At 37.1% G+C, this 25979-nt stretch overlaps 1 protein-coding gene across 1 annotated transcript in view; it reads left to right on the forward strand.

The window, feature by feature from the left end:
• Positions 1–25979, forward strand: part of LOC150085182 (procollagen-lysine,2-oxoglutarate 5-dioxygenase 1-like) — a 248928-nt gene that overhangs the window by 22790 nt on the left and 200159 nt on the right. The window contains exons 3-5 of the mRNA XM_090373918.1: positions 16699–16835; positions 17244–17358; positions 21711–21759. Coding sequence (XP_090230044.1) covers positions 16699–16835; positions 17244–17358; positions 21711–21759 — 301 coding nt within the window. The remainder of the gene's footprint in view (positions 1–16698; positions 16836–17243; positions 17359–21710; positions 21760–25979) is intronic.

Below are 25979 nucleotides of genomic sequence, written 5' to 3' on the forward strand. Positions count from 1 at the left end.
TGCATAACATTTGTTTAAATAGGAAGCAAAACTTCCTATTTAAACAAATGTTATACACTTACACTTTTGCTGCTCACTTAGAATTAATGCATTATTACTGCACTTACATTTACTTAATACATTATTACTTTGCTGCTCACTTACACTTAATACATTGTTCATTAACCAGCATTACATTTGCTAACAAAGGCCATCTGTTATCTGATGAGTCAGTATTTGACATAGTTGTCATGAATGTTTAACAAATAGTTTCACCCAATGGTGATACTATTTTTATAAAATGATATTAAAAATTTAAGTTAACCCTGTGGATAATGGTAATGGTGTCATCTTTCATGTGAGCATAAGTCCAAACCATAATGGCTGAAAGTCACTCTCCATCATTGGTGAGGGCGATGCAAAGCATTCCTAAAATGGAAACTGAATACAGAGATACATATAATTTTCAGGTAAAGTTACCCAAGTTTTTCTTTAAAAACAAATTTCATTTTTTAAAATCTTTATTTGTTATCTCTCTCTCTAAATTGGGATCTGTTTTTCTTTATTAGTTAATTATACAGGGATTACCTTTATTTCTTTATAGGCAGGCTTCTTATCCTACTCTCCTAGTCCATCACGTGAAATAAATAAATTATAAAAAATTGATAAACTTCATCTTAATGTGTTCCATACCGTCAGCACAAACGCAAATTAATAGTCTGGGATCACCATTGAGGCCCCAACCCAACCCAACCCCAAAACCATCAACCGCAATGCAATTATCAGCATAGGAAAACATCATATCAAAATTTCAAATAATAAATAATAATAAAAAAAAAAACAATTAACAAATACATGAAGACATTTTCTTCCTCCTTAAGTTGTGTGAGAACTTTTCAATTATATATGTTCACAGGATGAAAAGAAACTAAAAAATGCACCACTGCGTCTGTGAAGACGCAGCGGCGCATTTTGTGATCCCGGATTATTAATTTGTGTTTGTGCTGACGGTATGGAACACATTAAGATGAAGTTTACCAATTTTTTATAATTTATTTATTTCACGTGATGGACTAGGAAAGTAGGATAAAAAGCCTGCCTATAAAGAAATCAAGGTAATCCCTGTATAATATCTAAAGAGACTTTCTAAAGAGAGTCAGGGGCGCTGACTCTCTTTAGAAAATACAGCTGTGAGTTACAGGCTCTGAAAAAAACGATAAGTGTTTGCTTTTTATTTACATAATTGTTATTTTATATTGTACTTAATACGTAGTCTTATAGTGCTAATTACGCTGGTTATTTTTATTTTAATTTATATAAACAGTTTTTGTAGATATACGTAATACTTTATAAAACCGTTAGTCCGTTCGAATCTTGCAGGCATTGTTTTTTGTTTATAGTGATAGGGAATTCAAATTTTTAATTGAGGTAGCTAGGTAACTCTAACGTATAATTATAGAAACAGTAATACGCTTCACTGTTTCTATTAGATAGCGTAGTATTGACATTTAATTTAATTTAATTTATTGATCTTATTAATTTAAAATATCATGCCCCAAACTAGAGCAGCAAAGCAACGGGCACAAAGTGGCAGGAGTGCTGTGACTCGTGGGAGAACTGAGGGGGGGCGATTCTCCAACGCATCACAGCCTAAAAAAATGTGCAACTTGTGAAATGTTTGCCGAACTATCTGGAACGGAACATGATATTGCCATGGGGGATGTCTTTGTGTGTGCGCGATGTAAGGAGTGTAAGGAAATCAGGCGACAACTCAGCGTTGTTATGGGCCTATATGAGAGTTTGAAGGACAGGGTGGATGCCCTCGAAAGATCTAAATTGAGGGGCCCATCAGGCTCTCAGCTGCCCACATCAACGCCAGAGCTTGCACTTGGTCATCGCGCAACACAGCGGCAACCCCCAAGGCAGATTGTGCTGGTCCCAAAGGAACTAGTAGTTGTTGGTGACTCTATTGTCAGGGAAATGGGGAACATCCTTTGTAAAAAGGATAGGTGGAACAGGACCAGGGTATGTCTGCCAGGGGCAAAGGTTGATGACGTTGTAGAGCAGATATCGTCTTTTAGGGGCACAAAAGGCGATATAGTTGTACACGTTGGCACTAATGATATTAAGAGTAGGAGACCGGCAGAATTACTTAACAATTACAGGTCACTGTTGAAAAAAAGCCGTGAAATAGGGTTGAATTTGAAAGTGTCTGCAATTCTGCCCAGACACGATAGGAGGGAGTATATGATGAGAGCCTTGTCGATCAATTCGGCCCTGGAAAGATTGTGCAAGGCTCAAGGGATAGAATTTTTTTCAGCCTGGACTGTACTTGTTAACAGGAGAGACTGCTTCTACAGGGATGGGATACACTTAAATAGAAAGGGTGCAAGAATATTTGCTGATGCTATCGAGGCAGTGTTAGGTGGGTCGGAAAACTGATAGCTTGGGGGGATACAAGGACTAACAGTTTAACAGTAGCCGTAGGCAGAGGTGAAGGTGATTCTTGCACAACTTCTATTAGAATAAGTAGCGACCTGGAGCGAGGGGTGTTGGGGGTTTCAGGGACGGATGGCAGTCATCGTGAAACAGGTGGGTATATGGGATGTGTTAGAGTAATTAAGAATAAGAATAGGTGCATGTATACTTGCATGTATACCAATGCTAGAAGTATAGTAAATAAATTTGATGAATTTGAAGTGTTGGTCAAGACATCAAAGGCGGATATTGTTGGGATATCAGAGACGTGGTGTCACACAGATATAAGGAATGCCGAACTGGAATTTGGGGAGTACAATGTGTACAGAAAGGATAGACAGGATATGAAGGGAGGAGGTGTTATGCTGTTAATAAAGAAAAACATAAAATCAAAAGAAGTGCATCCAGTTGATAGAGATGAACAGTGCACTGTTGAGTCAGTTTGGTGTGACATAAGCACTGCGAAAGCAAAAATAAGAGTAGGAGTGTGTTATAGGCCTAATGACTTGAATGAGTACAATGAACAATTGTACAGAGAAATAGAGTGGTCTAGTAAATCGGAATGTCTTATAATGGGGGATTTTAACTTCCCAGATATTGACTGGAACTTGTGGGTTGGGCACTCACACACTAGTCAGACTTTTGTGGATTTATTGGATGATTGTTTTCTGCAGCAGCATGTTCGAGAGGCAACCAGAGAAAGTAATACTCTTGACCTGGTTATCAGCAGTGATCATTCATGTATTAGGAATTTGCAGATAAAAGAACCACTAGGTGGCAGTGATCACAATGTACTGACGTGGGATTTACTTAAAGATTTAATTACCATCAGGGGTAAAGGAAAAGGTTTTTGCTTCCGTAAAGGCGAGTACAGTGGTCTCAGACAGTTTTTAAATTCTGTACAGTGGGATCAACTGACGATGTTACCAACAGTAAATTCTAAGTGGGAAGCATTCAAGGAATTAATGGTGGAAGCTACTAAAAGGTTCATATACCTATTAAGAAATATTGTTCAAGGTTTAGGCCTAAATGGTTGTCAAATGAACTAATGAGACTCGTAACAGAGAAGAAAAATGCATGGGATGCATATAAATTATCAAGCGACTCAGAAGCATATGGCAGATATAAGTTAATCTGTAATCAGGTTACAAAGGAGGTTCGGCAGGCGAAGGCAGATTACGTGAAATCCTTGGCAAAAGATGCTAAGAAAAACAGCAAGGATTTCTTTACTTATATAAACTCTAAAAGGAAGGGGATGAATCTGATCGGTCCACTTGACATTGATGGTTTGACTGTTGATGATCCTGCTCAGATAGCAAACAAACTGAATGAGTATTTTGCATCTACATTCACACGTGAGGAATTATTAAGGTTTGAAAATGGTAGAAGGTTATCAAATTGTAGCAAGATACTTAATGATTTTGTAATAACCGAGAGCAAAGTGGAAGAGAAATTGTTGCAGTTAAACGTAAGAAAAGCACCTGGGGTGGATGGGATCTATCCAGTTATATTAAAGGAGACGGCAAAGCAACTAAGCAAACCCTTAGCCATAATTATGAGAGCATTGGACTCAGGGGAGGTTCCCACGGACTGGAGATGTGCAAATGTATCCCCAATTCACAAAGGGTGACGAAGGGTGACACGAGCAATTACAGACCAGTTATTTTAACTTCTGTTCCGGGTAAAATAATGGAGTCACTGGTTAAAGATGCATTGCAGGATCATCTAGACAAGACTGCAGCAATAATTCAGACACAGCATGGGTTTGTTAAGGGAAAGTCTTGTCTGACAAATTTGATAGGATATTATGATGTGGTTACAAAGGAACTGGATGCGAAAAATAATTTTGATATCATATACTTGGATTTCAGGAAAGCTTTTGACACTGTTGCGCATGGAATACTATTGTACAAATTGGAGCAGAATGGTATTAAGGGTAAGTTGCTACAATGGATAAAAGGATGGTTAAGTGCTAGAAGACAGAGGGTGGTAATCAATGGGTGCTGCTCTTCTTGGACTAATGTTATTAGTGGAGTCCCACAGGGTTCAGTGTTAGGTCCACTGTTGTTTTGTATATTTATCAATGATATTGATGAAGGTATATCAGGCTTAATGTCGAAGTTTGCAGATGATACAAAGGTTGGCAGGGTTGTTAATGACAGTAATGGCAGTGTGCTACTGCAACAGGATCTAGATAATTTGGGTAGATGGGCTAAAAAGTGGCAACTGAAGTTTAACCTTGACAAATGCAAAGTACTACATATGGGTAGAAGTAACCCCAGAGAAACGTACCAACTGTGTGGTACTACACTTAAGGTGGTAGAAAATGAAAAAGACCTGGGAGTAATTGTGCAGGCAGATATGAAGTTTTCTGAGCAATGCGGACAGGCTGCCAGGGCAGGTCATGGGGTTTTGTCAATGATATATAGGAATTTTGCTAGCAGGGAAAAGGAGGTGATTATCCCTCTGTATAAGGCAATGGTCAGGCCACGGCTTGAGTACTGCGTACAGGTCTGGAGGCCTCATTTTAGGAAGGATGTAGATTTACTTGAGCGTGTACAGTGAAGGGCAACAAGATTGGTGAGGGGAATGAAGGGATCCTCTTACCAAGAGAGGCTTAAGTTCTGCAAATTGCAGTGGCTGGAGACTAGGCACCTGCGCGGTGATCTGATTGAGGTATATAAGGCCTTGAATGCGTTGAGCACGCTGAATTCTGATGGGATCCTTCCACTTGTTCAGATTACGAATCTAAGGGGGCATAAATTCAAATTAAGAAAAAACCGATGTAGAATAGATGTGCGGAAATTTTCCTTTAGCCAGCGGGTGGTTAATTGCTGGAACAAACTTCCATCTGTCGTTGTGGAAGTTGATAGGTTGAATAAATTTAAGGAGGAACTGGACAGGCATTTGGAGGGAATGGTGTGATTTTTTTTTTTTTTTTTTTGGCTGATGCTGCATAAGCTCATACATTTGCTTTCTTGCATCACATGCCACTACTACTACTACTACTACTAATTAACTAATAATTAAAAGAATGTAGGAGATGTTGAGCACATAACAGCTCTTATTACACTAAATTACTTTCCTGACATATTTGACTTCACTTTGTTTCTCCCTCTCCACTTCAAAATTTTAATAATACATTTACGATTCTATTTCGTGCAGTTGTTTATCTGAAACGTTTTTTAGGTATACAATTGTTCTTAGGCATACATTAATTTTTTTATACGTTCATATTTAGTTATTCATTCGTTTAAATATATATTTGTTTAAATATACATTCATTTAGTCATTTAAGAATACATTCGGTTAAGTATACATTCATTAATCATACATTCGTTTAAACATATATTTGTTTTAACTTATATAAACTCTAAAAGGTTTTAGAGTTAAACTCTAAACTCTTGATATTGATGGTTCGATAATTGTAACAGGGTGCTTAATGATTTTCTAATAACTGAGAACAAAGTGGACGAGAAATTGTTGAAGTTAAACATAAGAAAGGCACCTGGGGTGGATGGGATCTATCCAGTTATATTAAAGGAGGTGGCAAAGGAAGTAAGCAAACCCTTAGCCATAATTATGAGAGCATCCTTGGACTCAGGGGAGGTCCCCACGGACTGGAGATGTGCAAATGTGTCCCCAATTCACAAAGGGGGATCAAAGGATGATGAGTAATTACAGACCAGTTAATTTAACTTCTGTTCCAGGTAAAATAATGGAGTCACCGGTTAAAGATGCATTGCAGGATCATCTAGACAAGACTGCAGCAATAATTCAGACACAGCATGGATTTGTTAAGAGAAAGTCTTGTCTGACAAATTTGATTGGTTATTATGATATGGTTACAAAGGAACTGGATGCAAAAAATAATTTTGATATCATATACTTGGATTTCAGGAAAGCTTTTGACACTGTTGTGCATGGAAGACTACTATACAAATTGCAGCAGAATGGTATTAAAGGTAAGTTGGTACAATGGATAAAAGGATGGTTGAGTGGGAGAAAACAGAGGGTGGTAATCAATGGGTGCTGCTCTTCGTGGACTAATGTTATTAGTGGAGTTCCACAGGGTTCGGTGTTGGGTCCACTGTTTTGTATATTTATTAATGATATTGATGAAGGTATATCAGGCTTAGTATCGAAGTTTGCATTTGATACAAAGGTTGGCAGGGTTGTTAATGACAGTAATGGCAGTGTGCTACTGCAACAGGATCTAGAAAATTTGGGCAGATGGGCTGAGAAGTGGCAACTGAAGTTTAACATTGAAAAATGCAATGTACTGCATATGGGTAGAAGTAACCTCAGAGAAACGTACCAACTGTGTGGTACTACACTTAAGGAGGTAGAAAATGAAAAAGACCTAGGAGTAATTGTGCAGTCAGATATGAAGTTTTCTGAGCAATGCAGACAGGCTGCCAGGGCAGGTCATGGGGTGTTGTCACTGATATACAGGAATTTTGCTAGCAGGGAAAAGGATGTGATTGTCCTTCTGTGTAAGGCAATGGTCAGGCCATGCCTTGAGTACTGCGTGCAGGTCTGCAGGCCTCATTTTAGGAAGGATGTAGATAGATTTGCTTGAGCGTGTACAGAAAAGGGCAACAAGATTGGTGAGAGGAATGAAGGGATCCTCTTACCAGGAGAGGCTTAAGTTCTGCAAATTGCAGCAGCTGGAGACTAGGCACCTGCGAGGTGATCTGATTGAGGTGTATAAGGCCTTGAATGGGTTGAGCACGCTGAATTCTGATGGGATTCTTCCATTTGTTCAGATTACGAACCTAAGGGAGCATAAATTGAAATTGAGGAAGGACAGATGTAGAATAGATGTGCAGAAATTTGCCTTTAGCCAGCGGGTGGTTAATTGCTGGAACAAACTTCCATCTATCGTTGTGGAAGTTGATAGGTTAAATAAATTTAAGGAGGAACTGGACAGATATTTAGAGGGGATTGTTTTGTAATTTTTTTTTTTTTTTTGGCTGATGCTGCATAAGCTCATAACGCTTGCTTTGATGCATCACATGCCACTACTACTACTATCTGAAATGCCTTGTGTGCATTTTAGAGTAAGTATTAGCATATGGTGCAATGAAACCACAGGCTTTTGCTGCACCAGCCAAAGAAAAAGTGATTAAGAAAATACAAATTATGCAGTTCCTTCCTCCTCATGTAGGACACTATTTAGTTGTCCCTTGAATTTCTTCAAACTGTCAGTCTAAGCTGTCTGTGGAATAACCTGTTCTGGTAATCAACAACTCAATGGCTAAAAGAAAACAATCTAGAGTAAACTTTTCCTCTGTAATTTGAATTTATGCCCCTGAGTTCTGAAATTAGCATTAGCATTAGTAGAGGCATATGATGCAAGAAAGCAAGCTTATTCAGCATCAGCCAAAAAAAAGAAAAAAAAAAACAACCACTACTCCCATTTCACCCCTCAATTCGTTCGAAATACCTGTCCAGCTGAGCCTTAAATTTGTTTAGGCTATCAACTTCAACAACAAGCGATGGAAGTCTATTCCACAAACCAACTGCCCGCTGACTAAAGGCGAATTTCCGCACATCTATCCGACATCCGTCCTTCCTCAATTTGAATTTATGCCCTCTCAGGTGATTATTCTGAGCAAGAGGAAGAATTCCATCGGCATTGAGCATGCTCAAGCCATTCAAAGCCTTGTACACCTCTATCAGATCACCTCGGCGATGCCTAGTCTCCAGACATTGTAATTTGCAAAACTTAAGCCTTTCTTCGTAAGAGCAACCCTTTGTTCCATTCACTAATCTTGTTGCCCTTCTCTGTACTCGTTCCAGCAGCTCTACATCCTTCTTGAAATGAGGCCTCCAGACCTGTATACAGTACTCAAGGTGTGGCCTGACCAATGCCTTATACAAGGGAATAATCACATCCCTGTCTCTGCTAGAAAAATTCCTGTATATCATTGACAAGACACCATGAGCTACTCTTGCAGCTCGTCTGCACTGCTCAGAGAACTTCATATCTGCCTGCACAATTACCCCCAGGTCCTTTTCATTCTCTACCACTGTCAGCGTAGTACCACAGAGTTGATACGTTGATCTGGGGTTACTGTTTCCCATATGTAGTACTTTACATTTGTCAATGTTAAACTTCATTTGCCACCTCTCAGCCCATCTGCTCAACCTTTCCAGATCCTGTTGCAGCAGCATAGTATCAGTAGTGTCCTTAACAACCCTGCCAACCTTTGTATCGTCTGCAAACTTGGACATTAAGCCTGATACACCATCATCAATATCATTTATAAATACAGAAAACAACAATGGACCCAACACTGAACCCTGAGGAACTCCACTAATAACATTAGTCCACGTTGAGCAGTGTCCATTGATTACCACTCTCTGTCTTCTGCCACTCAACCATCCCTTTATCCATAGCAGCAATTTGCCTCGAATGCCACACTTCTCCAATTTGTGCAGCAGTCTTCCATGCGCCAGTATCAAAAGCCTTTCTAAGATCCAAATATATAATATCAAAGTTATTCCCTGCATCCAGTTCTTTTGTGACTACATCATAGTATCCAATCAAATTGGTCAGACAAGACCTGCCCTTAACAAACCCATGCTGTGTCTGAGCTATAACTGAATTCTTGTCCAGATGATCCTGCAGTGCTTCTTTAACCAGTGCCTCCATTAATTTTCCTGGAACCGAAGTTAAACTAACAGGTCTATAATTACTTGTGTCAGCCTTTGATCCTCCTTTGTGAATTGGGATCACATTTGCACATCTCCAGTCCATGGGTACCTCCCCTGAGTCCAAAGAAGCTCTCATAATTATGGCTAGGGGTTTGCTTACTTCCTTTGCTGCCTCCTTTAATATAACTGGATAGATCCCATCCACCCCGGGTGCCTTTTTTATGTTTATCCTCAACAATTTCTCCTCCACTTTCCTCTCAGTTATTAGAAAATCATCTAGCTCACTGCCAATGTTTACTTCACCTACGACATTCCCCTTCCTGAATGTGTGAATGTAGATGCAAAATACTCGTTTAGATTGTTAGCCACCTGAGCTGGATCCTCAACTGTTGAACCATCAACATCCAGTGGACCAATCTGATTCATCCCTTTCCTTCTTGAGTTTAAATAGGTAAAGAACTCTTTTCTGTTTTTCTTTGCATCCTTTGCCAAGGATTTCTCATAATCTGCCTTTGCCTGCCTAATCTCCTTTGTGACTTGGTTACAGACCAACTTATATCTATCATAGGCTTCCACGTCACCCATTAATTTGTATGTATCCCATGCATTTTTCTTCTCTGCCATATGTCTCATTAGTTCATCTGACAACCATTTAGGCCTGAACCTTGAACAATATTTCTTGGTTGGTATGTAAAGCCTGGTAGCTTCCAAGATTAGTTCCTTGAATGCTTCCCATTTTGAATTTGCTGTTGGTAACATCATCAGTTGGTCCCACTGTATAGAATTTAAATACTGTCTCAGACCAGCATAGTCTCCTTTACGAAAGCAAAAACCCTTCCCTTTACCTCTGATGGTAGTTACCTCCTTATGTAAATCCCACTTCAGCACACTGTGATCACTGCCACCCAGTGGTTCATTTATCTGCAGATTCCTAATGCATGAAGAATCACTACTGATAATCAGATCAAGAGTATTACTCCCTCTAGTTGCCTCCCGAACATGCTGGTGTAGAAAACAATCATCCAATAAATCCACAAAAGCCTTGCTAGTGTGTGAGTGACCAACCCACAAATTCCAGTCAATATCTGGGAAATTAAAATCCCCCATTATAAGACTCTCTGATTTACTGGCCCACTCTATTTCCCTGTACAGTATCTTATTATACTCATCAGAGTCATTAGGCCTATAGCACACTCCTACTCTCAATTTTGATTTACCTATGCTTATGTCACACCAAACTGACTCAACACTGCACTTTCCAGCGATGTCAACTGGCTTCACTTCCTTGGATTTTATGTGTTTTTTAACTAATAGCATAACCCCTCCTCCCTTCCTATCCTGTCTATCCTTTCTGTAGACGTTGTACTCCCCAAATTCCAGTTCTGCATTCCTTATATCTGTGTGACACCACGTCTCTGATATCCCAACAATATCTGCCTTTGATGTTTTGAGTAATACCTCAAATTCATCAAATTTATTTACTAAACTCCTAGCATTAGTGTACACGCAAGTATACATGCACCTGTTTCTATTCTTAGCTACCCTAACACAACCCATGTGTTTACTTGTACCGCAATGACTTCCAGCAGTCTCTGAAATATCCTGCATCTTGTTTTTCAGGCTTCTGCTCATTCCAATAGAAGCAGTGCAAGAATCTCTTTCACCTCTGCCCGTGGCTACTGTTAATCCATTAGTCTTTGTCTCCCCCCAAGCTAGCAGTTTTCCGACCCACCTAACACTGCCTCGATAGCATCAGCAAATATTCTTGCACCCTTTATATTTAAGTGTATCCCATCCCTGTAGAAGCAATCTCTCCTGTTAACAAGTACAGTCCAGGCTGAAAAAAATTCTACCCCTTGAGCCTTGCACAATCTTTCCAGGGCCGAATTGATCGACAAGGCTCTCATCATATACTCCCTCCTATCGTGTCTGGGCAGAATTGCAGACACTTTCAAATTCAACCCTACTTCACGGCTTTTTTTCAACAGTGACCTGTACTTGTTAAGTAATTCTGCTGGTCTCCTACTCTTAATATCATTAGTGCCAACGTGTACAACTATATCACCTTTTGTGCCCTTAAAAGATGATATCTGCTCTACAACGTCATCAACCTTTGCCCCTGGCAGACATACCCTGGTCCTGTTCCACCTATCCTTTTTACAAAGGATGTTCCCCGTTTCCCTGACAATTGAGTCACCAACAACTACTAGTTCCTGTTGGACCAGCGCATTCTGCCTTGGGGGCTGCCTCTGTGTTGCAAGATGACCAAGTCCAAGCTCTGGTGTTGATGTGGGCAGCTGAGAGCTTGATGGGCCCCTCAATTTATTTTCTTCGAGGGCATCCACCCTGTCCTTCAAGGTCTCATATAGGCCCATAACAACGCCGAGTTGTCGCCTAATTTCCTTGCACTCCTTGCATCGTGCACACACAAAGACATCCCCCATGGCAGTATCATGTCCCGTACCCGATTGCTCCGCAAACATCAAGCAAACAGTGCATCTTAAAAGGCCGTGATTCAGGGGGCAACCGCCCCCCTCAGTTCTCCCCTGAGTCACAGCACTCCCATTAGCTTGAGCCTTTTGCTTTGCTGCTCTGGTCAGAGTCATGATTTCGATTTAAATGTCAATAAAATTACAATTTCAGAACAAAATTAAAACCTTAAACTTGTATCTTAACACAGTTATAACGCTATGTTTATTTTTCGGTATCGAGTGTTATCTACGAGTTCCCTTTATATAACTTCCGTATCAAGTATGTATTAATTATTTGCTACGTTTGTACTCTAAGTCGTTATATATATATAGTTAAAAGTACAATTTAATTGACAATGAAGTTTAACAAGATTAATAGATGTACTGATTAATTGACAGTATTATATTATGCACTATACTATACAAAGCTAATGCTATCGAATTCCGGATATGCTGTATCGCGCTTCAGTAACGAGTGTTATCTACGAAATCCCTTTATATAACTTCTGTATCAAGTTATGTATTAATTATTTATTTTTACTAATTATTTATGGTCCGTAACCTAAGTGGTTATATGTATAGTTAAAATTACAATTTAATTGCCAATGAAGTTCGACAAGATTAATAGATTTTACTGATTAATTTTCACGTAGCAATGGCGGCCGTTTATGAACGGTAAACACGTGGATTTGATACCCTTTCCGATACTAAGTAATACTACAAAATCTCTATCTAAGTTATTTTAACTTTAAGTACCGTAAATAGGAATATAAAGCTACTCTAGAAATAAGTTAATATGTCAATTTAAACTAATAAAGCAGAAAATAAATCAGAAAAAACTTCTCTATTCCAAGAGTGGCAGAAAGGCACGTCCGCACAGGAAATCCTCGACCTCAGATCATTACTCACAACCATGAAAGTTCAGCCATTATTCATTTTACTAAATCCTCTCAGACTCTTATAAACTTCAATTAGTTCCCCCTCTAAGGTTGCCAAGCTCATCATCATCATCATCAGCCATTTTCAATCCACTGCAGGATGAAGGCCTCTCCAGCAACTTTCCAGTTCCTTCTGTTTTGAGCACTGGCCATCCATTTACTACCCACAAACTCATGAATTTCATCTGTCCATCTCCGCCTTTGTCTTCCAGGTTTTCTTCTAGCTCCTCTTGGGTACCATTCTGTTATTTTCTTAGTCCATCTGTCATCATGTCTTCGAGCTATGTGTCCTGCCCAAGACCATTTTAGTTCTTTAGTTTTGATAAGAATGTCTTTTACTTGAGTTTGTTGCCTAATCCATGTGTTTCTCTTCTTATCTAACAGTCTGATTCCCAATATGATTCGTTCCATTCTCCGCTGTGTAGTTTTCAACTTCTCTTCCATTCTTTTGGTGAGTGCCCAAGTTTCACTTCCATAAGTCATGGTGGGGAGTATACATTGGTTCATTATTTTACGTTTCAGACAAACTGGGATATTGCTCTTCAGTATGTGACTATATTTCCTGAATCTATCCATCCAAAATTTATTCTTCTCTTGACTTCCAGCCATTTATCATTATTACAGCTAATAACTTGTCCCAGATAAGTATATGACTCCACCTTTTCAATTACTGCTCCTTCAATCATTATTTCCCTTTCTGTGGCATACTTGTTCATCATTACTTTTGTTTTAGCCATATTCATCTTTAGTCCAAAATCCTTACTAGCTGTGCATAACTGATTAAGATTTTCCTCTAATTCTTTGGGATCATGGCTTATGACCACAATGTCATCTGCAAATCGTAAATGGTTTAGGTACTCTCCGTTCACATTGACTCCTTTCTGCGACCAGTCTAACCTTCTGAAAGCTTCCTCGAGGACAGCAGTAAACAGCTTCAGAGATATTGTGTCTCCTTGTCGAACTCCTTTCTCAATTTTAAATTTCCTACTGTCTTTGTCTAGTCTAATAAAGGAGGTAGCACTCTCATATATTTTCTTCAAAATCATAATATATGGGGTATCAATGCCTTGTCTTTCCAGTGCCCGAAACATTGCTTTATGCTGTATGGAGTCAAATGCCTTTTCATAATCCACAAATGCCAGGCATAATGGTGTTTTATATTCATTTGCTTTCTCCATTAGCTGTGATATTACGTGAAGGTGATCCATAGTTGAGAATCCTGTCCTAAAGCCAGCTTGCTCTTTCGGTTGATTCTCATCAAGTATTCTTTCTAATCTGTTAGTAATGACCCTTGTGAACAACTTGTAGATGTGGGATAACAAGCTAATTGGTCTATAATTTCCAATTTCTGATTTATCTCCTTTCTTATGCAGCAAAACTATGATTGCATTATTCCACTGCTTAGGCGTCACACCTTTTCTAATGCACTTTGTGAAGAGCCTTGCCAGTTTTTGTGTTATGTCTCTTCCTCCCAATTTTAACAACTCTACAGTAACTTCATCTTCCCCAGGGGCTTTCCGATTCTTCATTTTCTTCAATGCATGTTCTACCTCATCAGGAAGAATATCGGGTATGCCGTATGTGTTGCTACTTTGCAATCCATCTTCCCCACTGCTGGTATCATTCCCTCGCTCCTTGTATAATTCTCTATAGTAGTCTTCTGCTATTTGAATTATGCCTTCTCTGCTTTTTATAAGTACACCATCGCTATTCTTCAGTTTCAGTATCATTTGTCTTTCTGTATTACTGCTCATGGCTGCTGATTTAAATGCTTTGTTTTCCCTTAATGCTTGTTCTACTTTTCTTGTGTTAAATCTTCTTATGTCCTCTCTGAGTCTCTTTCTGATGGCTTTGCAAAGCTCAGTATACTCAATTTTCTCCCTGTCAGTTTTTTCTTGCTCTTCATTTGTTGTCTTCGGTTCATCATGACAAGTGTTTCTTGACTAATTTTTTCTTCTTTGGATTTCTGTTTCCCTATAGGTTTCTTGGACTTTATCACTTTCAGAAAGTTGTAATATTCCTCGTCTATATCTTGGTCCTGAGCAGTCTGCAGAAGCTCAAACTTGTTTTTAAGTTCCAGTACATACTGCTTTTTCTCCTCCTCTGTTATCTCAAAGACCTTTGTATTATTTACTCGAGTCAGTTTTTTCCTTTCCTACATCTATATCAAGTGTACATCTTCCAATTCTGTGATCACTTCTGACATTCACCTTATTCAGGATGGACATCATTCACAATATATCTTCTGTTAGTGAGGATGAAGTCAATTTCATTAGTAGTTAATCCATTTGGACTCTTCCATGTCCACTTTCTGTTCACCCTTTTCTTGAAAAAAGTGTTCATTACTGACAGTCCTTGAGATTCTGCAAATTCCACAAGTCTTTCACCTCTTTTATTTCTTTCACCAATTCCAAAAGTTCCTATAGTTCCCCTTTCTGCGCTGTTTCGTCTTTTTCCAACACCTTAGCATTGAAGTGTCCCATAATAATAGTGTAGTGGGTTTTCTGCTCATCTAGAAGACTCTCAATTTCGGTGTACATTTCTTCAACCTCTTCATCATCATCATGGCTCGATGTTGGTGCATAAATCATTATAATCTTTAGCTTGTACCTCTTAGAAATCTTGAGTATTAGTCTTGACACTTTTGGTGATGTACTTTTGAATTCCAAAATGTTGTTTTTAAAATCTTTATGGACCAGAAACCCAACTCCACCTTCACTCCTTTTACTGTTTCCATTAGTGTACAGCAGATTTCCACTTGATAAACTTATAAGTGATTCATTTCTTCTTCTTGTTTCAGCCAAACCGATGATATTCCAATTCACATTTTCTAATTCCTTTTCCAGCTCTAATATCCTGTCTTCACCATGAGTGATCTTACGTTATAACAGTCCAAGTTCAGTTTCCGTGCATGGCAGCCTGGTCGTACCCAGAGATTCTTAGCACCCTCTGCTTCCACTCTGATCCTCTCGCTGCCGTAAGAGGGAGAGTGAAAGCTGCTGGGGACTGAGGGCCATTTGTTTCGTCGTGCTTTCATATGCTGGAGGGTTTGGTCTTTTCCTCTTCACGCTGACCAGGCGTCTTGAAGAGAATCATTCTACACGTTCGTTGCCACCTAAGTGACGTAACAGGGCTTACCATCGAGAAGGTGTGCATGAGTGGATTTTAGGGAAGCAGGCCAACCGGACTTCTCCTAAATCTTCTGTAATAGAGAGATATTGGATCCATCAGTGTTTTAGGCTGAGTGTCTGATAACACACAGGATACCTGTTCCCCTCTAAGCCCCTGCCAAGGTCAGTAGCCCACATAATCAGAGTCTTTCCATGTATAGTTTCCTTTTTGCTGATCTTACCATGTAAGTTGCCCTTCTTTAGACCCTTTCAAGAAGCCGAATGTATTTTTCAGATGAGGTCTCTGTACTTGGACACAGTATTCCAAATGCAGCCTTACATTTATTTATTTTAACTTCATTAATGCAGTCTTACATTTATTTTAACTTCATTCCATATATTTTAGGTTCAGAAGTAATATTTGTTTATTTCATTATCAGACACAGCTTATCTCAGTATCCAGCACTATTGCAACTTTTTTCTGTTTGTGCCAAGATTCTTTACTATTCTTCAGCTATACTGTGGTGCTATTCTACTATGATGTAACTTCCACAACACAAATGGCAAAATGTGATTTGGATCTTGCCACACAAATCACATTAGTGTGAGCACTAATGTATTATCAACCTTTTCTATTTAATGGATTTTTAGGGAAGCAAAGTGCATTTTAGGATAACTAAATGCACTTTAGTTATTCTCTTCTGAAGGTTTCAAGTGTAAGTAAATTTAATTTCCTTTTTTTTTTTTTTTTCTCTCTTGTGAAAATTTTCTTTATAATGTATTTCAGTTTTGTTTATCATTTAGGTCTTTCTGCCCATAAACAACTCAATCTATATAGTATTTTCCTTCCTCTTATTCCGATGAATCTGTAGCTGAGAGTTAAAAATTATTACAGCAACAAGTAATTATTTCATGTCATATGCTGACATTTGTATGACAATATCTTTAAAGTCAATGCTGAATAATAAACTAAAAAAGCCATAAGATCTTATTTTTATCTCATGATATTCTTTAGTGATATAACCTTAACATTTATAACAACATAAACTTTTATTTCAGGTGTTGGGTATGAATCAGCCATGGGAAGGTGGAGATGTCCGTCATTTTTCAGGAGGTGGTCATAAAGTTAATTTATTAAGGGAGGAAATGAAAAAACATTGGGATCATCCGAATCTTATTATCATGTTTGTAGATAGGTGAGAAATTTTTAATATCACAGGATGCAATGTAAACCAGAAGTCAGTTTAAGAAAGCAAATAAAATAAAATTTATTTACATTTATACAATGTACAAACAAGTATGGAAAAAACTTAAAAGTGGTTCCTTGCATATACCATTAAAGAAATAGGAGGTTGTTAAAGAAATTGGTCATGACAAATTTCTGTTCTGTAGGACAGATGAACAACATTGGTTGACTTGTTCTGACTTTTGGTTTATACTGTATATTTCCAAAATTTGCAAGTAATTTTTTTTAACAGCCAGAGTTATTCTAATTTATGTGTCAGTGATTTAAATGTTGGCATACAATTTTTGTTTTCTTAAATCACTTTACATAGCTCAATTGATGGATAAAGTTTAGGTAACGTTATATCTTTATCATTTAGCTATGATGTAATTTTTATGGCACGGGCAGAAGAAATTTTGAAAAAATTTCACAAAACTAAAGCCAAAGTCTTATTCTCTGCTGAAGGTTTCTGTTGGCCAGATACTTCTTTAAGTGTAAGTAAATTTATTCTCATTTTTTTGTTTGACTTCTGTTAACTAGGTAGTCCTTACAGAACTATGCCCATATATATATAAATCAGGATATAATATTTATATTAGTAATACTAATTTACTTCTTACTATTCCAATGTTCCATAGCTGGCAATTTAAATTATCTACAGCAGCTAGTAATTATTTTATGTATATGTATTTGATGATTGGTTTTTACTTGTATTTAGTGATTGGTATTTATTTGATGTACTTACTCCTATCTTAACCACGATGGAGAATGTGCTGTCACAGAATTACTTCAGGCTAATGTACTATGACCTGTCACTCCAAATGCAATGTTCAGAGGAGTGAATTTACAGTTGAGCATTATTTTGATTTATTATTGAGATTATTTTACAGAAAAAAGTGCAAATCGTATGTTTCCGAAAGGTGCAGATTTGTCCTCTGAGCTCTTAGTTCATGATGGATTAGCAAAAATTAGTTTTTAATTATACTTACCCTTAAGGGGAATGAGTTTTTGATAATTTTTTGTAAAATTTTAATTAGCATGCAATAATATATTATCACTTCTAGTGTACAATATTTTAAAAAGCATACTATTGTATGATATTTAGTATTGAGTATATGTGATACACTAATAATGTTATTACAAGATTGAGTCAGAATGCTACAACTCAGGATTGCATGACTCAGATGGAAATGGATGGTTGCAAGCAATTCCCTTAAAAGCCATAAGTTCATTGCTTGTATAGAATGTAGCATAGTTTTCCCAGGTCATTCTTACAGATAATCTCATTTCACCTGATGATTCTTTTGTATGTTCCAGATGTTAGGAGTCTACTGATCTTAAACCAAAACTTGGTGCATTTCTGGATGAAATGGAATTGCTGAAGAAACAGGTCGATGCCCTATAGAGAAATAAAACTGAGTACTCATCAGGGATTCAGTGATCTGTGTTACGGAGTAATGACCTATCAGGCGATGTGGTCCTAATTCAGGCCTCAGGAGAAAATGGTTGAGTGAGACTGCTCGTGTCCAGAAAGAGTTAGTTTAATTGGGAACTCTGTTAGGGGAAATTGGAAACATTTTTGTAATGAAGACAAGTGAATTAAACATGCGTTGTGCTGTGAGTAAAATTGATGTTACCAACAGATTGTCAATTTTTTTGATAATCTGTTGACAAGAGCATTCTGAAATTCAGAATTAATATATGCTAGCAAACAGGCTAGCATGTGTATTATGAGAACCTCTATATATGTAGATGGAATGAGCAAATGAATGTGAGTGTCCTATTATGGAACATTTTAATCTGTCTGTTACTGATTGGAGAAATTTTATTCCACCTGGCAAATTTATTTCCCATTGTCATTGGATAGAAAACTTTCTACTGGGGACAAAATTAAACTCAACTAGATGATTTTTTTTATCTGTGTAAACATGTTAGGGAAAGTACTAGGAGGAAAAATATTCTGGACCTGTCTCATAATCCTAATAGTATCATAGGGTTGACAGCACAGGAACTTTTAGCAGGGAGGGATCATGGAGTGTTAAAGTGTATGATATTGAGTAAGATCTAGGTCTAATGTAGCCGACTGGTTAGTGCGGGAGTTCAGGTACACGTAACTGAATTTACATTTTGGTTTGAATTTGTGTGACTGCTAAATATAGTAATGACAGTATTTTTGAAATGATCATTGTAAATTCCTCTGACTTATGTGGTCATGCCTGCCAGAGTATAAACATAACTCTTTTTATTGTTAAAATTAAGGGTAGGGACTTTAATTTTGAGAAAGGAACTGGACTGTGACTGCCTCAGATGCACTGTGGCTTCCATCAAATTAGAAAACAAAATGGGAAAGGAGAATCCAAGTGAATTGTGGAATAACTTTAAAACTGTCATAATGGAAGCCACAAATGCATATATACCTTTAAGAAAATATATTGCAAAGTGGATGCTAAGATGATAAATGATTAGTGTAATAGCATGAAACAGTTAGAGAGTGATGTAAAGAATTATATAATAGTTATAAGTTGGTCTAAAGTAGTAGTACTGTAGAATGGTTAAGTTGACAGTGGCTGAATGTGAGAAATTAAAGGCTAAAAGAGCAAAGAAAAGGGGGATTTTTACATGTAAAAAAAGAAGAAAAGAGTAATGAGTAAAGAAAAGCATCTATTTCATAAGTAATACTTTTTAAATGGGTGCAGGAATGATATTAATAATGCAGCTGATATAAATTAAGAACTGAATAGGACTTTGCATCAAGCATCATGAAGTGTAAAATACAGAGGATGCCTACTATAAAAACTTTTGAGCCTGAAAGCAAGTGAATGTACTGCGTAGATTGAACACACATTAATAGAGTAATAAGAAATCCATCAGGCTATTGTAGAAAAACTTTTGAGCCTGAAAGCAAGTGAATGTACTGCGTAGATTGAACACACATTAATAGAGTAATAAGAAATCCATCAGGCTATTGTAGAAGAGCTTTAATAGATTAAAGGGTGGTTAGTTTGGATTGGAGATTCAGCACAGTATCACCAGTTCATAAAGGTTCCAAGATCAAACAGATAACTATAGACTGGTCACTCTGACTTCAGTGGTAGGAAAACCATGCAGACAATGATTAAGAATACAATATAGGATCATCTTGGTAGAAATGGCCTTCCCAAGCAAACATAGCATGATTCCATAAAGGGAAAAATATCATTTAACTGACTTGATAAACTATTATAACAGTGCACTCATGAGTTAGATGCAGGAAATAACTTTGACATTGTTTATTTGGATTTTAGCAAAACACTGGACTCAGCCTTGCAAAACAGATTGCTATATAAGCTAGAACACATTGGGTTTACAGGTAAGGCCCTTATGGTTTGATAATTATTTTATTTTCAAAGGTAAAATAATTAAATCCAGTCTCCTGCAGCCTAATTCTATACATCTCGCAAACTACTTTGAATCAGATTACATTCCAAAATGTTGATGTTTTTTCCATCTGACAGTATATTCCACATCCATATAGAGAATTTTCATTTAAAATTTGTAGCAGTCATATCTGCTTGATCACATTCCTGTGATTTGTTATGCCATTCTTGTGACCATCTTTATCCCAACATATATAGTAATAGCCATAGCCATATAGCACAAGGAAACCACAGGCTTTTGCTGCACTGCCAAAAAAAAAAGAAAAAAAAAATCAAAACAAGTAGATAAGAAAATGCAAATTATTTGCTTCCCTCCTCACATAGGTAGCTATCCAGTTGGCCTTTGAATTTATTCAAACTGTCAGCCTCAACTACCTGTGAAGGCAACCCATTCCAGCAATCAACAACTAGCTGGGCTGAAATAAAACTTCTTACAATCTAGTCTAAATCTTTTCTCCTGTAATTTGAATTTATGTCCCTGAGTTCTAGAATTCTCTATAACAGTGAAAATTCCACCTTCATTCATTTTACTGACCCCTCTCAGAGCCTTATACACCTCAATCAGGTTATCTTTGAGGTGCCTGGTTGCCAAACTCTGTAGCCCCACATAATTGGAGTCTTTCCTTGTATGGTAGCTTCTTTGCTGACCCTACCATTCAAGTTGCTGTCTTTGGACCCTTTCAAGGAGTTCAGTGTTTTTTCAGATGAAGTCTCCATACTTGAACATGGTATTCCAAATGTCCCCCCCATGTCAATCATGGGGGGGGACATTTCCATAAGGCTTTCAGTATTTGGTAGCGGAGGAAAACTTGTTGAAATGTCAGTGTATGTTATTTTATTTATTTATTTTTTTTTTTGTCCACTTGTTGCAGTTCCTTTCTTTTTATTGATTTTCCAAAAATTTCTATTGGACAGTTTGTCTAAAAAGACAGCCTAAAACCTTTAAGATGATAAGAATCTCAGTTTAGCTGCACATAAATTTTTTATTACCATGCATCAGTCATTTACATACTTTAGAATATTCTGCACTGGATTGTGCTAGTATTTGATTTATTTATACATTTCCCTGTACCTCAACAAAAAAAATTAGATGGGGGAAAATCTCTTCCATAAGGTCTAGAGCCTATAGATAATGTTACTGTCATCATGCTTGTAGATCAAGAGGTGTGTGATGAAATGCTGTGGACAGTTAATTTTTAGAATTTTATTAGAATCCAAAGGTTACCTCTTAGCAAGCATCTGTAGATTCTAATAGATTCATCATGTTGTATATTCTAATAGATTCATCATGTTGTGTATTCTAATAGATTCATCATCATGTATATAACTGCATTTTAAATCTGCTTATCATTTTATTTATATGGCATATGTTATATTTTCTGTATAAACCATCTGTTGTTATACTTGCATTTTTTACTTTTTTATAAAAGGAAAAATACCCAAAAGTGGATAAAGGAAAGAAGTACTTAAATTCAGGAGGTAACTTTTCTTGTTATTTATTTATTTGATTTTATTTTTTGTTTTTTTTTTGAAGTTTATAATTGTTATCTTAAATATTTGATTTTTTTTATGTAGTGAAGCAGCTTAAAATATAGAAACATTTAAAATAAAGGAAGTATTTTCTTTATCAAATTTTATATTAAATTTTTTAATTTAAATTATAAATTTCCTTTTAAGGAAATAAAATTTTATTTGTATGTATTAGTATATGTACATTACTCAAAATGGTTAACTGATATTTGATTTTAATTGCAGCAGATATAATACTGACAATTCCTATATGTTTGCAGAAGTGGTGCGTACATGAAAATTTGCACGGTATGCAAATGCATATCATGAAAATCAGCTTTATAGTAATGAAATATCACATTATTTTATGGGATAAAATATGATATTTCTCTTACACACACACACACACACACACACACACACACACACACACACACACACACACACACACACACACACACACACACACACACACACACACACACACATTTATTCATCCAAATCATCAGTTGGAAAATAATTAATTCATAAAGTTTATTGTTGAGTGATGATTCCTTGATGCAGCATACTTGAATTTATAAGATTAGAAGCTGTCAAACTGAGCAGGATATGTCTTATGTGTGAGGATGTTACAGTAGACACTGACATTTTTTTGAGAAATGGGGAAAAGGATGAGATCAAGGCTATAAGCCATAAGTTTTGCCAAGAGATGTCTGCTATTTGTCTTGAACTTTTCTGGTTGCTGAATGATGCACAGCTGTAACATGAATGATACAGACTGAGATGGTGGAAAAGTGATCTTTTGTGAAGCAGGCTTTGCTTCTATGAACCAATGGTCTATATTATTGTCACCACACATTAACATAGGACACAAAGGGAGTTTGCTCAAAAGCATTGTTAGACTTGGCATGGCCTTAGACCTAATCTGCCATAAAACAAATCGCCACCATCTCAAGAACATTGCAGTTGTATCAGAAAACATTCAGATAAGTCCAATTTCAGCTTACAACCTTATTTTCAATTTGTCCTTATCTTGTGTAAACACAGAATCTGCTGGTGCAGATTCTTCTCTTGTTCAGAAATGCCATCAGTTTAATGAAATGTACTGATGGTCCAGAGAGGCATTGGTATTGTCAGCCATATAAACTCCTGCATTGTCAATGCAGAAGTCCATATGGCTAGATCACCACTGGTTAGATGCATGTATTGAGAAGGGATCCTGAGACCAGTAGTTCTTCTGTATCACATTTGGAGAAAAAAGAAATTTTTATGATTTATTTATTTATATATACAGGCATACCTCGAATAACGAATAGGATGCGTTCCACGAAATTACTTCGTTAAGCGAAACTTCGTTTTCAGAGGTAAAAATACTATGGCCAGAATAGGGATACGTTCCTACATAAAGAAAATGAAAAGCTTTTTTTTTTCGAACAAAGAAAAGTTTTATTAAATAAACAGTCAACTTACATACAAAGTGAAATCTCATTTTAAAATATGAGTCTAAAGTTGATTGCTTATGCTTTTTTTCTCTTTCATTTAACAATTGCTTATACGGAGTTATTGCATTTAACACTGATCGCTTAACAATAAAACTTCTTCCTAAATCAGGATCATTTTCACTAAAAAAATTTAAAACATTTTCAATGTCATTTAAGCACCTTTTTAAATCTTTGGTTGTTAACACTTTTTCGGCAGGAACTTCTTTAACTTCGTCTTCATTATCTTTGTATTCGTTGCTAACAAGGTTTTCTAAATCTTCCACTGAAAAACCATCATCTTCTGCATTCAATAAATTTCTAACATCCTCTTCATCGACATTTTCGAAACCTATTGATTGAGCCATCTGGATAACTTCATTTCTAATTTCTTGGATGTTATTTTCTTCTTCTAGTACAACTTCTGACCATATTTTGCGCCAAACTCCATTTAAGCATTTCTTAGTGACTTCTTTCCAGGAACTATCAATGTTTTCAATTGCGTTTTTAATGGTGTAGTTTTTCCAAAAAGTTTTAACTGTCATTTCCTCTTTATCCTCTAGTTCAGTTAAACTGCTTAATGTTCGACGCAGATAATAAGCTTTAAATGATGCTATTACTCCCTGATCCAATGGTTGAATCAGGGAAGTTGTGTTTGCTGGAAGAAACACAACTTTGACAGGAATGCATGTGTCCAACGTGTTAAGATCAGTAGGATGTCCCGAAGCATTGTCTAACAACAAAAGAGCTTTTTCTTCAAAGTTGTTTTTTTTTGACAATACCGTTTTACTTCAGGACAAAGGTGGTTAACAAACCAATCAGTAAATAACTCCTTGGTAACCCACGCTTTTCTATTTGCTTTCCATATTACATGTAAATTCATTTTTATGTTACCTTTTAACGCCCTCTGATTTTCTGAATTTATAATCGCCAGAGGCATTTGATCCAAAGAGTAACGTTAAACGGTCTTTGGCTGCTTTGAACCCAGCAGCTGATTTTTCTTCAATAGAAATGAAGCTTTTTGTTGGTAGCCGTTTCCAGAACAAACCGCTTTCGTCAACATTGAACACCAAATTTGGTGGAAAATTTTCACGTTCAATTATTTCCTTTAGTTTTTCTGGAAACTTCGCCTGTTAATTTTATACTATGAATCCTGGCCCGTTTTTTAAATTTCTCGAACCAACCACGAGACGCCCCAAAGTTTTCCGTAATTTCTTCAGTTTGTTTAGATTTCAGGTGATTAAACTGGAATATTTTTTTTATGTTAAATGGGGCTTGAAATTGCGGACTTCGTTATATCGAAGCTTCGTTATCAGAGGTAACGTTAACCGAGGTATGCCTGTATTTTTAATTTTAAAATTTTTTATTATTATTTTTTATTTTCATAAATTACACTGGAATGCCCAAAAGGGTATTCCAGTTAATAAATTTGTGCTTGCTAAAATGGAGCCCAAAGCCCCCCCCCCCCCAAAATTTCCCATTTCCAAAATGTTTTCAGTTTGAGCACATTTGTAACGATGACATTTGAATGTCAGAACCATTGAGAATGAGCTTACGTTATTTTTGTGGATTGAAAAACTTTTTGAAACAAAAATAATGAAAAATATAGTAGTAATGGCACGTGATGCAAGAAAGCAAGCTTGTATGACCTCAGCCAAAACACACACACACACACACACACACACACACACACACACACACACACACACACACACACACACACACACACACACACACACCTCCCATCCATACCCTTCAAGAATTTGTCTAGTTCTTCCTTGAATTTATTTTTATTCAAACTATTCACTTCTGCATTAACAGATAGCAGCCTGTTCTAACAATCAACCACCCATTGGCTGAAGGCAAATTACTGCACATCTATCTTGCAATCATCCTTCCTCAACTTAAATTTATGCCCCTCATGTGTAGTCTCAGCAAAAGGAAGAATGCCATTCACAATCAGCTTACTCTTCAGTCAAGGCCTTAAACACCTCGATCAGATCACTACACAGGTGCCTAACCTCTAAAAGCTGTAATTTGCAGAACTGATGCCTTTCTAGGTAAGAGCAACCTTTGGTTCCACTCACCAGTCTGGTTACCCTTCTCTGCACCTGTTCCAGCAGATCTACATCCTTCCTAAAGTGAGGCCTCCAGACCTGTATACAATACTCAAGATGCAGCCTAACAATATCCTTGTACAAAGGAGTAATCACCTCCTTAATCCTGCCAGCAAAGTTTTTGACCAAACCCCATGAGCTGTCCTGGCAGCTTGTCTGCACTGCTCAGGGAATTTCATATCGGACTGCACAGTTATTCCCAGGTCTTTTTCATTTTCCACTACCCTGAGTGTAGTACCACACAATTGATAAGTTACTGTGGGATTACTGCTACCCATATGCAATACCTTGCATTTGTCAATGTTGAACTTCAATTACCATTTCTCAGCTCATTCACCCAATTTTCCTAAATCTTGTTGCAGTAGCCCACCCAGATTACTGTCATTAACCACCCTGCCAACCTTTGTTTCATGTGCAAAAAATATCTAATGATAATTTTTGCTGATATACCTTCAGTATTTATCAATATCATTAATAAATATTGAAAACAACAATGGGCCCAGCACTGAAACCTGGAGAACTCCACTAATATCATTAGTCCATGAAGAGCTGTGCCCATTGATAACCACTCTCTGTCTTCCACTTAACCATCTGT

This window comes from Mastigoproctus giganteus, chromosome 5 (assembly GCF_048544385.1).
Source record: "Mastigoproctus giganteus isolate SK-2022 chromosome 5, ASM4854438v1, whole genome shotgun sequence".
Lineage (NCBI taxonomy): Eukaryota > Metazoa > Arthropoda > Arachnida > Uropygi > Thelyphonidae > Mastigoproctus > Mastigoproctus giganteus.